Here is a 13,707-nt window from a genome sequence, read left to right as displayed (position 1 = left end):
AGAACACTCTTTGACATAAATCACAGCAATATTTATTTGTATCCTTCTCCTAGAGTAATGGAAATAAAAGCAAAAATAAACAAATGGGACCTAATTAAACTTAAAATATTTGCACAGCCAAAGAAACCATAAACAAAATGAAAAGACAACTTACAGAATGGGAGAAAATATTTGCAAATGATGTTACTGACAAGGGATTAATTTCCAAAATATACAAACAGCTCATACAGCTCAATATCAGGAAAACAACCCAATCAAAAAATGGGCAGAAGACCTAAGTAGACATTTCTCCAAAGAAGACATACAGGTGACCAACAGACATATGAAAAGCTGCGCAATATCACTAATTATTAGAGACAATGAAAATCAAAAATATAATGAGGTATCACCTCACATCGGTTAGAATGGCCATAATCAAAACATCTATAAATCATAAATGCTGAAGAAGGTGTGGAGGAAAGGGAACCCTCCTACATCGTTGGTGGGAATGTAAATTGTGCAGCCACTATGGAGAACAGTATGGAGGATCCTTAAAAAACTAAAAATAGAGCTGCCATATGATCCAGCAATCCCTCTCCTGGGCATATATCCAGAAAAGATGAAAACTCTAATTCAGAAAGGTACATGAACCCCAATGTTCATAGCAGCACTCTTTACAATAGCCAAGACATGGAAGCAACCTAAGTGTCTATCAACAGATGAATGGGTAAAGAAGATGCAGTATATATACACAATGAACTATTATTCAGCCATAAAAAAAGAAAGAAATGATGCCATTCATAGAAACATGGATGGACAGAGATTATCATACTAAGTGAAGTAAGTCAGACAGAGAAAGGGAAAATATCATATGATATCACTTTTATGTGGGATCTAAAAAAAAATGGTACAAATGAACTTATTTATAAAACAGGAATAGACTCACAGAAAACAAACTTATGGTTACCAAAGGGGAAAGCAGGGGACAGGGATGGATAAATTAGGAGTTTGGGATTAACAGATACACACTGCTATATATAAAATAGATAAATAACAAGGTCCTACTGTATAGCACAGGGAACTATATTCAATATCCTGTAATAACCTATAATGGAAAAGAATCTGAAAAAGAATATATATATATATGAATATATGAATCACTTTGCTGTACACCTTAAACTAATACAACATTGTAAATCAACAAAAATTCAATTAAATAAAAAAATTAAAGGAATTCCCTGGTGGTCCAGTGGTTAGGACTCCTCACTCTCATTGCTGAGGGCCTGGGTTCAATCTCTGATTGGGGAACTAAGATCCCACAAACCATGTAGTGTGGCCCCCAAAATAAAATAAAATAAAAAATAAATAAATAAAGATTAAAATTTTTTAAATAAAATATATCATTTTAAAAAATCAGAAGGATCTGACTGAAGGATCAGAATGAAGATTTTTTTAAAAAGCTTCTAGGAAGTAGAACAAAAAGATGAAAAATAAGAAAAGAAATTAGGAGATTGGTTTTGGTGGCCAAAATCAAAATAATGGAATCGTAAAAGAGAGGGCAAAGAAAACAGAGAGAAAGATATCAACAAAGAAGTACAAGAACATTTTCTAACATGGGAAGACATTAACTCTCAAATTTAAAATAGCCACCAAATGCACAGCAAGATAAATGTAATTTAATGTGCACACACAAAGGAACACAAAGAATGGAGAGAGGATTCTAACAAACTCTATTTTTCTTGTTAGAAAAATAAACTGTCTACCTACAAAGCATCAGGGTTCAGTATGACATTGAAATTCTCATCAGCAAAGTGTAAATTAAATGATCATAAGAATTGTCTTTGAAATTCAGAAGGAGGCCTTGCAACCATCAGTTGTCTGTGCCCTTCTGATTCCATACCTTGGTGCGTTCAGTTCCCTACCCCCTCTCGTCGATTGTTGCTACACTTTGAGGACCCGCCGCGGCTGGCGGCAAGTGGCGCCCGAACAGGGACTTGATAAGAGGGACATCTGAATCTCGGTAGGTGAATCCCCGGAGTGAAGAGTGAAAGTGTGGCCACATAGTAAAGTTGATAGTAACTCGGGGCAATAGTCAGAAGTAAAAAAAATACGGGACAAAAAGTATCCAAGAACCGACCTGAGATCACTGATCAAGAGAAGGAGTTGTCCACCAGTGCTTTCCAGGCTTTCATAGCTGGAAATTATGATGTCTGTCTGCAACATCTTGCCTGCCTACAAGATATAAACAAAGACGATTATAATATAATTTTGAATACGGCAGTAGCTGAGTTTTTCAAAAGTAACCAGACAACAACAGATAGTTTAAGAGAGACACTTAACCAGTTGAAGAATCAGGTGCACTCGGCTGTTGAAGAAATGGATGGACTAGATGATCTTGAAAACAGTATGTTGTATTACAATCAAGCAGTCATCCTGTATCATGTCCGACAGTATACAGAAGCCATATCCGTTGGTGAAAAACTTTATCAGTTCATAGAACCCTTTGAAGAAAACTTTGCCCAAGCAGTGTGTTTTTTGCTCGTAGACCTGTATATATTAACCTACCAAGCTGAGAAAGCTTTACATCTTCTTGCTGTTCTAGAAAAAATGATTTCACAGGGCAACAATAACAAAAATGGAAAGAATGAGACTGGTAATTACAGCAACAAAGATGGGTCTAATCATAAAGCTGAAAGTGGAGCTCTAATAGAAGCTGCAAAGTCAAAGATACTATTTTTGTGTTGAAATATATGTAGGAGGACAAGGGACTTTACTGGCCGGCCATAGTTTAAAGGTAGTTAAAGCTGTTACAAGTTTGAAGTTTCCCTCCTTTTTTCCTTCTGATTTTCCCCAATCTGATTTTGAATTCTCAAATCTGGTGCACCTTAAATTATAATAATGGTACCATTTTAATTTCTTCAGTTTCTGTTACTAATAATAGTTTGGTTTTTTATAAGCATTGGGATTTTGGGAAGTTTGCATTGTCTTATTCTTATCAACCAGTTATTACTTGTGTTACACCCTCATATGCCTTGCTAATAGGAGATTTACAGATTGAGTTTACTTCTGGTTCCTTAGGATATAATATAACTTGTCAGAATTGTATTTTTAGTACTTGCATCCTGCCTATGAAAGGAACTTTTTCTGTTATGATGTTAAAACAACCTTCCTATGTAATGCTGCCTGTAAATATTTCTGAACCATGGTATCATATTACTAGCATGCAAGCTTGGCTAGAATTATCTGAAGTTTTAAAAAGACCTAAATGATTCATTGGAATATTAATATGTAGCATATTAGCCTTAGCCGCTTTAACAGCCACAGCCGCTACCGCCGGTTTAGCATTAAGTAAAACTGTACAACAAGCACATTATGTTAATCAATTGTCTAAAAATACCAGTATTGCATTAGCATTACAAAGTCATATTGATACTCAACTAAAAACTGAGGTTGATGAGTTTAAGAATGCTCTCATAGGTTTAGGAGACCAAATTATGGCTTTAAAGTTGAAAATGCGTTTGATTTGCCGTGCTAAATATACTTGGATTTGTGTGACTCAACACGCTTATAATGAAACTGACTGGGATTGGAACAAAGTAAAACGGCACTTTTTAAGTGTATGGACTGATGGACACATTAGTTTGGACATACAAAAACTTAATGCAGAAATACAAGCAATTCAAGAAGCTCATCTACAAGAAGACGGGCCCCAACAATTAATTCAAGGACTCTTGGATCAGCTTCAATGGTTAAACCCAATGCATTGGTTTCAAAATGGACTCACAGGATTGATTACCGTGGGGTCATGTGTATTGTTGATGTTAATCGCCTTACCTTGTTTATTACGCTTTGTTGTTGGCCGTCTCGCTGCTCTTCGTCAGGAGGTGTATGGGTTGAAATTGCATTATCAAGCTTTAAAAAATAAAAGAGGGGGAAATGTGGCGAGCATTGCCCTCTGAGGAAGGCGCCATTAAGACCTTCATAAGCCTCAGGGCCCGATTGTACTCTCCTTGGTATGCATCCTGGACTTTATGGTATGAACGTAAAAAAGGAGATGGCCTTTGGCCAAATCGCTCCAGGGACCTGCTCAGTTACTGGGAGTCCCTGGTTGTTCCCTAAAGCTAGGAAAAGCAACCCTGGGGGGGAAATTGGTGCCTTTGAGGGAGAAGCCGAGAAGCCAATCAACCAGCTGATGCCGATAAGGCGTGACTAAGCCGAGAAGCCAATCAACCAGCTGATGCCGATAAGGCGTGACTAAGCCGAGAAGCCAATCAACCAGCTGATGCCGATAAGATGATGACTAAGCAAATTCCCTGCTTTAAGGGGGATATATATGGCTATGCTTTGTTATTAAACTTGCCTTGCAACCAAAAAAAAAAAAAAAGGGCTTCCCTGGTGGCCCAGTGGTTGGGAGCCCGCCTGCCGATGCGGGGGGCGCGGGTTCGTGCCCCGGTCCGGGAGGGTCCCGCGTGCCGCGGAGCGGCTGGGCCCGTGGGCCGTGGCCGCCGGGCCTGCGCGTCCGGAGCCTGTGCCCCGCAATGGGAGGGGCCGCGGCGGTGAGAGGCCCGCGTACCGCAAAAAAAAAAAAAAAAAAAAAAAAAAAAAAAGAAGAAGGAATATGACTGCCAGTATATATCCAGCCAAACTGATACTTTCAGAAATGCAGAGTCTCAAAAAATTAATGTTCACAACCCATTCTTATGAAGCTGCCTGAGAGTATGATCCACAAAATGATAGAAAAAAATTAAGAAAAAGGACGATATGGGATCTGGAAAATGTGAGCTCCGACAGAAGGCAGAGGGGGAGGAATGTCCCAAGATGGTGGAGAAGGAAAATTCCAGGATAACGGTGGGAAGAGAAGCCCAGAGAGGAGGTGATATAGATTGGAGTAGGGAAACTGAGGCCTCCAGGAGAAACATCTCAGAGGAAAGGAGAATTAAACGGGAAAAGGAAACTGAGAATATCTGGTGTATTTTTGGTTTATATGGTCATCAGAGGGGTGGGGAATTAATGAATGACTAATGATTGAAAAATATGCAACAAAATTGAATCTAGAAGAAGTTGTACCATAAAGAGAACCTAATCAGATATGCTATGAATGTGAATAATGTGATCATGATAATGTAAACACTGTAATTTTACCCAGAAATTATGATGCTTTATGATGAGAGAATGGGGGAAAAAAGTAAATACTGAGGTACCAAAAGAATTAAATTCTCAGGAATTCCGTGGCGGTCCAGTGGTTAGGACTCTGCCTTCTCACTCCTGGGCGGGTTTGATCCCTTGTCAGGGAATCAAGATCCCTGCAAGCCTAATACTTCAGGCAAAATTAATAAATAAACAAATAAAATCTTAAAAATTAGGGTATTCACCTGCGGTCCAGTGGTTAGGACTCTGTGCTTTCACTGCCAAGGGCACTGGTTGGATCCCTGGTCATCAGGGGACCAAGATCCTGCACGCCATGTGATGTACAGAAAAAAAAAAAAAAAAAAAGAGTAAAAAGGTAAAAAAAAAAAAAAAAGGAATTAAATTCTCATCTACCATAGTAAGAAAACAGACAATACATAAAACTAGAAATCAAGAAATACCATTATATTTTTGTCATGTATAAATGTAGACATAAAATCATAATAAGCACCTAAAAGATTTAAATCTTCTTGCATTTGGTAAATAAGAATTTGTTGTGTGGAGGGGTGGAGCAGGACAGTGCTGTTTCTCTTTATAAATACTTAAAAAGCATTCCATTTTAAAAAACGAGTACATGTAGCATTATGATAAAATTAAAACAAAAACTAAAGAATCCTCAAATCTACCTGACGTTTACTGTATGGCATTTAAATTCAAAATCATGCTTAGAACGGCTTTTCTACACGTGATTCTAAACTTAAATATAATACCAAAAAAGCGCCACAAAACTTTTAGAACATTTTCCTAAATCTTATCCATCTGGAATTCATTTTAGTAGAAGAAATCTGATTATTGAGATTTTGTTTTGTGCTTGTTTTTGTTGTTTAATTGACACAGAGGCGACCCTCCATCACGCATGATTCTCAGCCAAATGACGTGACATCGTGTCTGATGTGCGAACCCGGGGGACTTCGGCTTGTTTAGGGAGCTAATGCCTTGGTCCCCAAGGAAGAAAAAGGGGTTTTGGAGAGGATGATGAACCAAGGTGGGAGAAGCTGAGGGCTTTGAGAGACGTTAAGGAGAAAGGAAAACAGGACTGGGTGATGAAAGGACGAGAGGGACCTTTGGTGAGAAAGAGTCAGGAGGAGTCGCAGGTTTCTAACTTGAGTACCCAGACAACGACTTTACCTTAAGTTTTGCACCCTGAGGCTCCACACCCTGCCAGGATGTTTTATTCATTTTCCCGTTGTTCTGTCATTGCCGTTTGTTGACATTTTTTTTTTTTTTTAATCTCTGCCTCTTTCACTAGTATCTTATTATCGTTCGTAGCGCCATCTAGAGGTTTCTATCTCCTGGGAGGTGAGCGTTTCCCAGTTGCCTCCCCTTTAAGAGGCTAATTACGGTTAATCATCTTAAACAGAGTTTGGGGGTTTTTCTTTTTTCTTTTTTTTCAAATCGATCTTGTGGATCGCTCTTCTCTTATATTAAGTTCTCCAGGTGGGAAAACTTTTTCTTGCTGTGTTTGCTAAGTCTTGCTCAAGGCAAATCATGTTCCTAAAGGTATGTCTCTCATGTCTGTCTATTTTATTCTATATATTCTGTTCTATTCTATTATGTTATTTTTTTGGATCTTATTTCCCGGACCAGGAATTGAACCCGGGCCCTGGGCAGTGAAAGCACTGACTCCTAACCATTAGACCACCAGGGAATTCCCTAATTTATTTTTTATTTTTTAATTTTAATACAATTTTTAAAGGTTACTTTCCCCAAAGTTACTATAAGCAAAATATTGGCTATATTTTCCACATTGTGCATTACATCCTTGAGCCTATCTTACCCCCGGTAGTTTGTACCTCCCACTCCCCCACCCCTATATTTCCAGTCCCCCTCCCACTGGTAACCACCTGTTTGTCCTCTATATCTGTGAGTCTGCTTCCTTTATGTTATAGTCACTAGTTTGTTGATTTTTTTAGTTTCCATATGTAGGTGATATCATACAGTATTTGTCTCTCTTTGACTTATTTCACTAGCATAATGCCCTCCAAGTCCATCCACGTTGCTGCAAATGGCAAAATTTCGTTCTTTTTTATGGCTGAGTAATACACCATTGTATACATATAACCACATCTTCTTCATCCATTCATCTGTTGATGGACACTTAGGTCTTGGCAATTGTAAGTAATGCTTCTGTGAACACTGGGGTGCATGATCTTTTCGAATTAGTGTTTTTGTTTTTGTTTTCGTGTATATACCCAGGAGTGGAATTTCTGGGTCATATGGTAGTTCTATTTTTAGTTTTTTGAGAAACCTCCATACTGTTTTCCACAGAGGCTGCACCAATTTACATTCCCACCAACAGTGTACAAGTGTTCCCTTTCCTCCACAACCTCACCAACATTTGTTATTTGTAGATGTTTTGATGATAGCCACTCTAACAGGTGTGAGGTGTCTTGCCTTTATATTTAAGCTCATCTCCAGAAGAGCTTTTTCAGAGTATCTTCATTCAGGGGCATTTTGACATTTGCCTTTGATGTCACCCCAGGACTGCTGTTCACTAACTTCTCAGCTAGATGTTGAATAAACCTACTTTGCAATTTCTCAATATTTTTTCAACTGCCTTAAGGTTCTGAAAAAAAAAATTTAACGAAAACACATCAAAGCACACAGATGGGGATGCTCATTTTCCCATTTGCCTTAGGCTCTGATGTGGCTCAGCCTGGCACTGTGAGATCTTGTCTTTATTTATTCATCTTGTTGTTATTTGTTTTGTTTTGATTTGTTCTTTTTTTAATATATGCATTAATACCAATAGTTTTTGAATATCACATTAAAATATTATTCATGCTGATTACTGAGATTTGGGGCATCCCCTTAAATTTTGCCCCCAGGGGAATGCCTCACTCTCTTCACCCTAGTCCCAGTGCTCCCTGGATGGATAGTCTGTCTACTCAGATGGCTCTGACTGCATCTGGTAAACCAAACTCCCACTAACCGAATGCAGGTGTGAGCACCAGGCCTCCAACCTGCTACCTCTGCTCTGTCATCCTCCTCTCCCAGACCCTCCAGGAAGGGGGCCTGAAAGGCAAGGAAGAGGGGCTGCAAAGATGCATAGATAAGGGGAAATTCCCTGAAGTGAAATGCATTCTAGGGATTGGGACACGTTTCATGGGGGTAGGAAAGGAGAGAGAGGCTCCCTTGGTCTTGATGTTTGGCCCTCAAAACTTAAAGATGCCATTTCTTAGCAAATGTCTTTAGCCACCAGCAAGGTGTACTGAACCAAGCCAGGACCAGGAGCATTTAGAAGTTTCATATGATTTATCTGAACAGTGTTGATGCACATTTAAAGGCATTTATAATTAGCTGGAAAGATTTGGTGAAATGGAGAAGGAAGGAAGTTGTGATTTGGCTAATTATCTGCTCAGATTCTTTCCCTGTAAAATAAGGGATTTAATTAGCTAAATGGTTCTAGCTCAGATGTTGAAAACAATTCATTTAGGACACTGAAATCAGTGCATAATAATTCTTGCAGTAGAAGATCCAAATAATTAACCATTCTATTTTCATTAATTTCCCCCCAAGTTTTACTATTATAAACAAAGTTCTGTTATGCATATCCTTAAATATTTGACCATATGTGACAAATTTTTCATTTTTAATCCAATATAATAGGTAAAATATAGCATTTTAAGTTGTGTTGCTTTTTAAAAAAATTTATTTTATTGAAGTATAGCTGATTTACAATGTTGTGTTAATTTCTGGTGTTCAGCAAAGTGATTCAGTTATACATATATATATATATATTCTTTTTCATAGTCTGTCCTATTATGGTTTATCATAGGATATTGAATATAGTTCTCTGTGCTATACAGTAGGACCTTGTTGTTTATCTATTCTATATATAATAGTTGCATCTGCTAATCCCAAACTCCCAGTCCATCCCTCACCCACTCCCCCCTTCCCTTTGGCAACCACAAGACTATTCTCTATGTGAGTCTGTTTCTGTTTCATAGATAAATTCTTTTTTCTTGGCTGCACCACGCAGCATTCAGGATCTTAGTTCCCCCACCAGGGATCAAACCTGGGCCCAAGGCAGTGAAAGTGCCGAGTCCTAACTACTGGACCACCAGGGAATTCCCATTTGTGTCATATTTTAGATTCCACAGGAGTGATATCATATGATACTTGTCTTTCTCTTTCTGATTTATTTCACTTAGTATGATAATCTCTAAGTCCATCCATGTTGCTACAAATGGCTTTATTTCATTTTTTTAATGGCTGAGTAGTATTCCATTGTATATATGTACCACATCCTCTTTATCCAGTCATCTGTCAGTGGACATTTAGATTGTTTCCAACTCTTGGCTATTGTAAGTAGTGCTGCTATGAACATAGGGGTGCATGTATCTTTTCAAATTAGTTTTCTCTGGATATATGCCCAGGAGTGGGATTGCAGGATCATAGGAAACTCTATTTTCAGTTTTCTGTTTTTTTAATTTAGAATGACTTTTTAAATATGTTGATTGCCCACTTATAGGAACACTTTCATTTTGGGGGTTGCTATTCATCATTATCTGAATTTATTAATTTCTCTACCATTATAAATGCTCTCACTTTTTTCCCCCAACTTGTCATTTGCCTTTCAAGTTTTGTCCATGGTAACTATACTGTATTAATGGCAGAGCAGTCTCTTTTCTGTGTTTATTTTTACCCTTGGAACCATCATCTTAACCTGAGTGGGCATTCATTTGCTGCCTGGTAAGTAAGAAAACTAGGCTTTAAGAGAAGAAATGTTGCCCAGACCCTACATCTAGAAAGTGTGGGGCCAGAATTGAACCCCAATCCTACCTCAGGCTCTTCCCCTTATTCCTCAGCCTTTCTCTGATCAGCTGCCTGGCAGACAGACGCACAGGAGCCTGGGGAGAGAAAGGGAGGCGGGTGGCCAGGGAGTTGCTCATCTGAGAGGAGCAGGGGCATGGAACCTTGGTGAGCCAGCCTTCCAGTTGTGTATCCTAAATCATTTCCTTCCAAAAATACCAATTCCCTGGTTTTTGTTGTTGTTGTTGTTTCGGCCATGCTGCTCAGCTTCTGGGATCTTAGTTCCCCGATCAGGGATTAAACTGGGACCCAGGCAGTGAAGAGTGTTAACCACCGGCCCTCCAGGGAATTCCCAAGACCTTGCCCCTGTTGAGGACAAATTTCCTGCAAAGAAAATAAGAAAAAATAGAGACAAAAAGCAAGAGACAGTGTATTTTATTTCTTCTGCATCTACAGGAAGCTTGGAAATGCTGAGGTCTTATTTCAGAGGAAGAACATCACTCACCAATCGTCTTAGCATGGGCACATTCTGTGGCCAGCTTTGCCACTGCATATAATAAATGGCTGGTGAATCAGTGTCTTCTCTCTCTACCACAACCTGACAAATAATAAGGACCAATTAATATTTATTAATGCATTCCAATGTGAATTTCACACATTGTAAGGTGTTATGGGGGCAGAAAGACAGGAGACCAGAGAGAAACCTTACCCTTTAGGTCAGTGCTCAGCCAAGCCTTCACGCTGGTCCATCTGAACAGAGGACAGCCATAGAGTCCCCTGCCATGCATCTCTGCTCCTATCCCTTCAGGCCCCGGGCCTGGGAAACCCAGCACATCCCCTCACGAAGAGACACAGGGGGGCAGTTCCTTGACGACCTCTGTGGGCACAAGACAGCCTGGGGCTCTGCACTCCAGTTCAGTCTGGTGGGAGTCACATCCCCTCTTTACCTAGGACTGTCATTTGGGAAGGAAAATGGGGGTGGGGGTGGAGGTATAAGCTAGAAAAATGTCTACTGATCAAACCTGAGTAGTTTGGAGTCAAAACCCGAAGTGCTGATCCAAAGTTGTTGTAGATCCAATTTTAGACTCATCAGGATGTGAGGCCTCCCTAGGCCTCACCTGACAAAGGGGGAACGAGCCAGTGAATTGGGCTCACCAAGAAGCCACTGCACCGTCATTCACAAATGTCCTGGCAGTTTGTGTGTTGGCCCTTTCCTAACTTCACAGAATGGCAGGGTAGCAAGGAAGGTGAAATATGTGATTGGACATTCCTATGGACAAACGGCCTGTGCTCTTCTTAAATTCAGACTGTGCAGGACAATTTAAGTCTCCTGGAGTTCATCTCTGACTTATACCAGATCCTTATTTATAAATTGGGTAAAGCTAACTTTTGCTGCTCTGTAACCTCGAAGGTATAGTCTTCCAAGTGAATGAGAGGGGTCTTTATGATTTCCCCAACCTTAGTCCCTGTGGCTAAGCAGATTTCCTCCACGCAGGTATGCTTCCCTCCCTCTCCCTCTCCTTCTCTCTCTCGGCATGGATGGATAGGTAGTGGAGGGACCCAGGCAGCACTGTGTGAACTGGAGAGAAGAAATGCATTTCCTTCATCTTCCAGTTTCTCTCTCTACTCAGACCCATTCATTTTACATTGGGGTTTCCATTCGGCCCTGCAGGGTGAGTTGGGAGAGGAGGGCTTGCTTGCAGGAAACTGTTTGCCCAGGAGCAGGGGCATGCTCAGCATCCAGAGAGAAGCCACACTTGTCTGGGCACAGGGAGAAGCAAGGACTGGTCCGGGAGCACCGTGAAGGCCTGGCCAAGGGAAGGGGCCATTGTGCACACAGAGAAGAGGGAGGATCCATTCCAGGCACACAGAAATAGCTAGCGACTCCTCATTCTTTATTGATTTTTGAGTATATTTCTACAAATCAGCCCTCACCCTATCCCTCAGTCCCTTCTAAGGTTTATAGAACAATTTAAGTGCTCCATGTGGATCAACCACAAAAGGCAGGACAGATGGACTTTTAAAGATCCTTTTTCCTCACATCTAAGGAAACCCCTTTGGTCCTCTGCCTCTCCTCCGTATCCCCGGATATGGACTTTATGCCCTTCCATCCTGACAACTTCATTTCCTGAGAAGTATGTCTAGGAGACCTCTCCATGGCAAAATATACAAATATTCAAATCCCTTTTCAATTCTGCATAATATTAAAAGTATAGATGAGCCCTAGTTGATTTAAGCTGTCTTCTGTCAACTCACACTTACTTAGGTTATTTCCACTGTTTTGCTGTAGCAAAGGCTTCAAGTGCTGTTCCCACTGCTGCAACGGCTGAGGGCTGTGGTGCTCTAGGGTCTCCCACCAAGGTCCTTTCTCAGACGTAGGGATGGAAACGGCTCCTGATGCTGGCAGGTGCCGTCACTGGATAGGGCTGAGGAGAAGCAGGATGGGAACAGGGCTTCTGGGGCAGAGAGGGTTGAGCGGGTGAAGACGCTGGAGTGGGCAGAAGGGGCGAACAGGACCACAGTGGCGCCCAGGCCTCTGGGTTCTGGGACAGCAGCTGCTGGGGTGCCACCTCTGACTCCAGAGCAGGCGGAGGCTGCCAGCTCCACCATGGTTGCTGTTCTGCAGAGGGAGGATGCTGCCCGCACCACTGCAGGCCCCAGTTCCCATATGCCAGGAGCTGTCCAGGGTCCCCCAGATGAGTCTCTGCACTGCGGTCTTCCAGCTGTGAGAAGCACTGTTGGGAAGCGTTAAGAACTTTGGGGCTGAAGCCCAAGGAGAGAGATGAGTGGAGGTCTCCAGAAAGCTCATTAGCTGGAGCCTGCAGGTCAGGCGAGGCCATATTCACACCCAGGTCACCAGCATACCCCCAAAAAACAGCTTGACCAGAAGCATCTTCCGGCTTCCAGGAAAAAACACTGGCATCTCTCTGGGCCACCAGAAGACCCTGCTGGCAAGGGCTGTCGGGGGCACAGAGTCCACCTTGACTGGATCCTGGAACTGGGGCGCTGACTCCTCCCTGAGTAGGTTCTGGAATTGGGGGTTGTGCCTCTTCCTTCTGGGTGTTCTTCAGAAGAACTCGAGCTCTCCTGTTCTGAAACCAGACCTAGGGGGGTGGTGGTGGGGAGATGGAGAGAGGAAGAGAGAGACAAAGGGAGAGAGAAAAAAGACATTTTCCAATGAAGCCCAGTCCCATAATCATTGCCACCAATTAGCATGTGACCTAAGGTTAAACAAGTGTCAAAACTACTAGAGTTTAGAATAAAAGTAAAATTCTTGTCTAAGCGGATTCAAACCATTCAACGTGCGGTCCAGCCTTACCTTCTGGGCAAATCTCCCCAAAGTATCCACGTGCGCATGTGCACAGACCCACACAGGTACACGCCAGGACACTGTGTGGAAGCTGCCAGAGTGAAACCCTGGTCCTCTCCCATTCACCTTTCCAATCCTCGCTTGTACTTTCACTCCTGCCCCTTCTCTTCTCTGCCAACTGCAATTCACCCTTTCTTATCCAGACTATCTTTCAGATAAGCCTCCTCCCATGGGGGTGGGGGAAATGGGGAGATGCTGCTCAAAGGGTGCAAACTCTCAGTCATAAGATTCACACGTTCTGGGGATCTAATGCACAACATGGTGATTATAGCTAATAATACGGTAACATATATTTGAAAGTTGCTAAGAGAATAGACCTTAAATGTTCCTGCCACAAAAAAGAAATGTTGGGCTTCCCTGGTGGTGCAGTGGTTGAGAATCCGCCTGCCAATGCAGGGGACACGGGTTCGTGCCCC

The 13,707-nt window shown here is 41.5% G+C and overlaps 1 protein-coding gene across 1 annotated transcript in view; it reads right to left on the bottom strand.

The window, feature by feature from the left end:
* Nucleotides 1–10,401: 10,401 nt before the first annotated feature.
* The window catches only part of LOC136794738 (double homeobox protein 4C-like), a 29,272-nt gene continuing 25,966 nt past the window's right edge, over nt 10,402–13,707 (bottom strand). Inside the window, exons 4-5 of the mRNA XM_067041059.1 lie at nt 12,184–13,025; nt 10,402–10,874 (exon numbers count right to left, since the gene is read on the bottom strand). Of these exons, the coding sequence (XP_066897160.1) occupies nt 12,291–13,025 (735 nt within the window). The 3' untranslated portion in view covers nt 10,402–10,874; nt 12,184–12,290. The remainder of the gene's footprint in view (nt 10,875–12,183; nt 13,026–13,707) is intronic.

The sequence above is a fragment of the Kogia breviceps genome, chromosome 8 (genome assembly GCF_026419965.1).
Source record: "Kogia breviceps isolate mKogBre1 chromosome 8, mKogBre1 haplotype 1, whole genome shotgun sequence".
In the NCBI taxonomy this organism is placed as follows: Eukaryota; Metazoa; Chordata; class Mammalia; order Artiodactyla; family Physeteridae; genus Kogia; species Kogia breviceps.
This window is presented reverse-complemented; position numbering and strand designations above follow the sequence as displayed.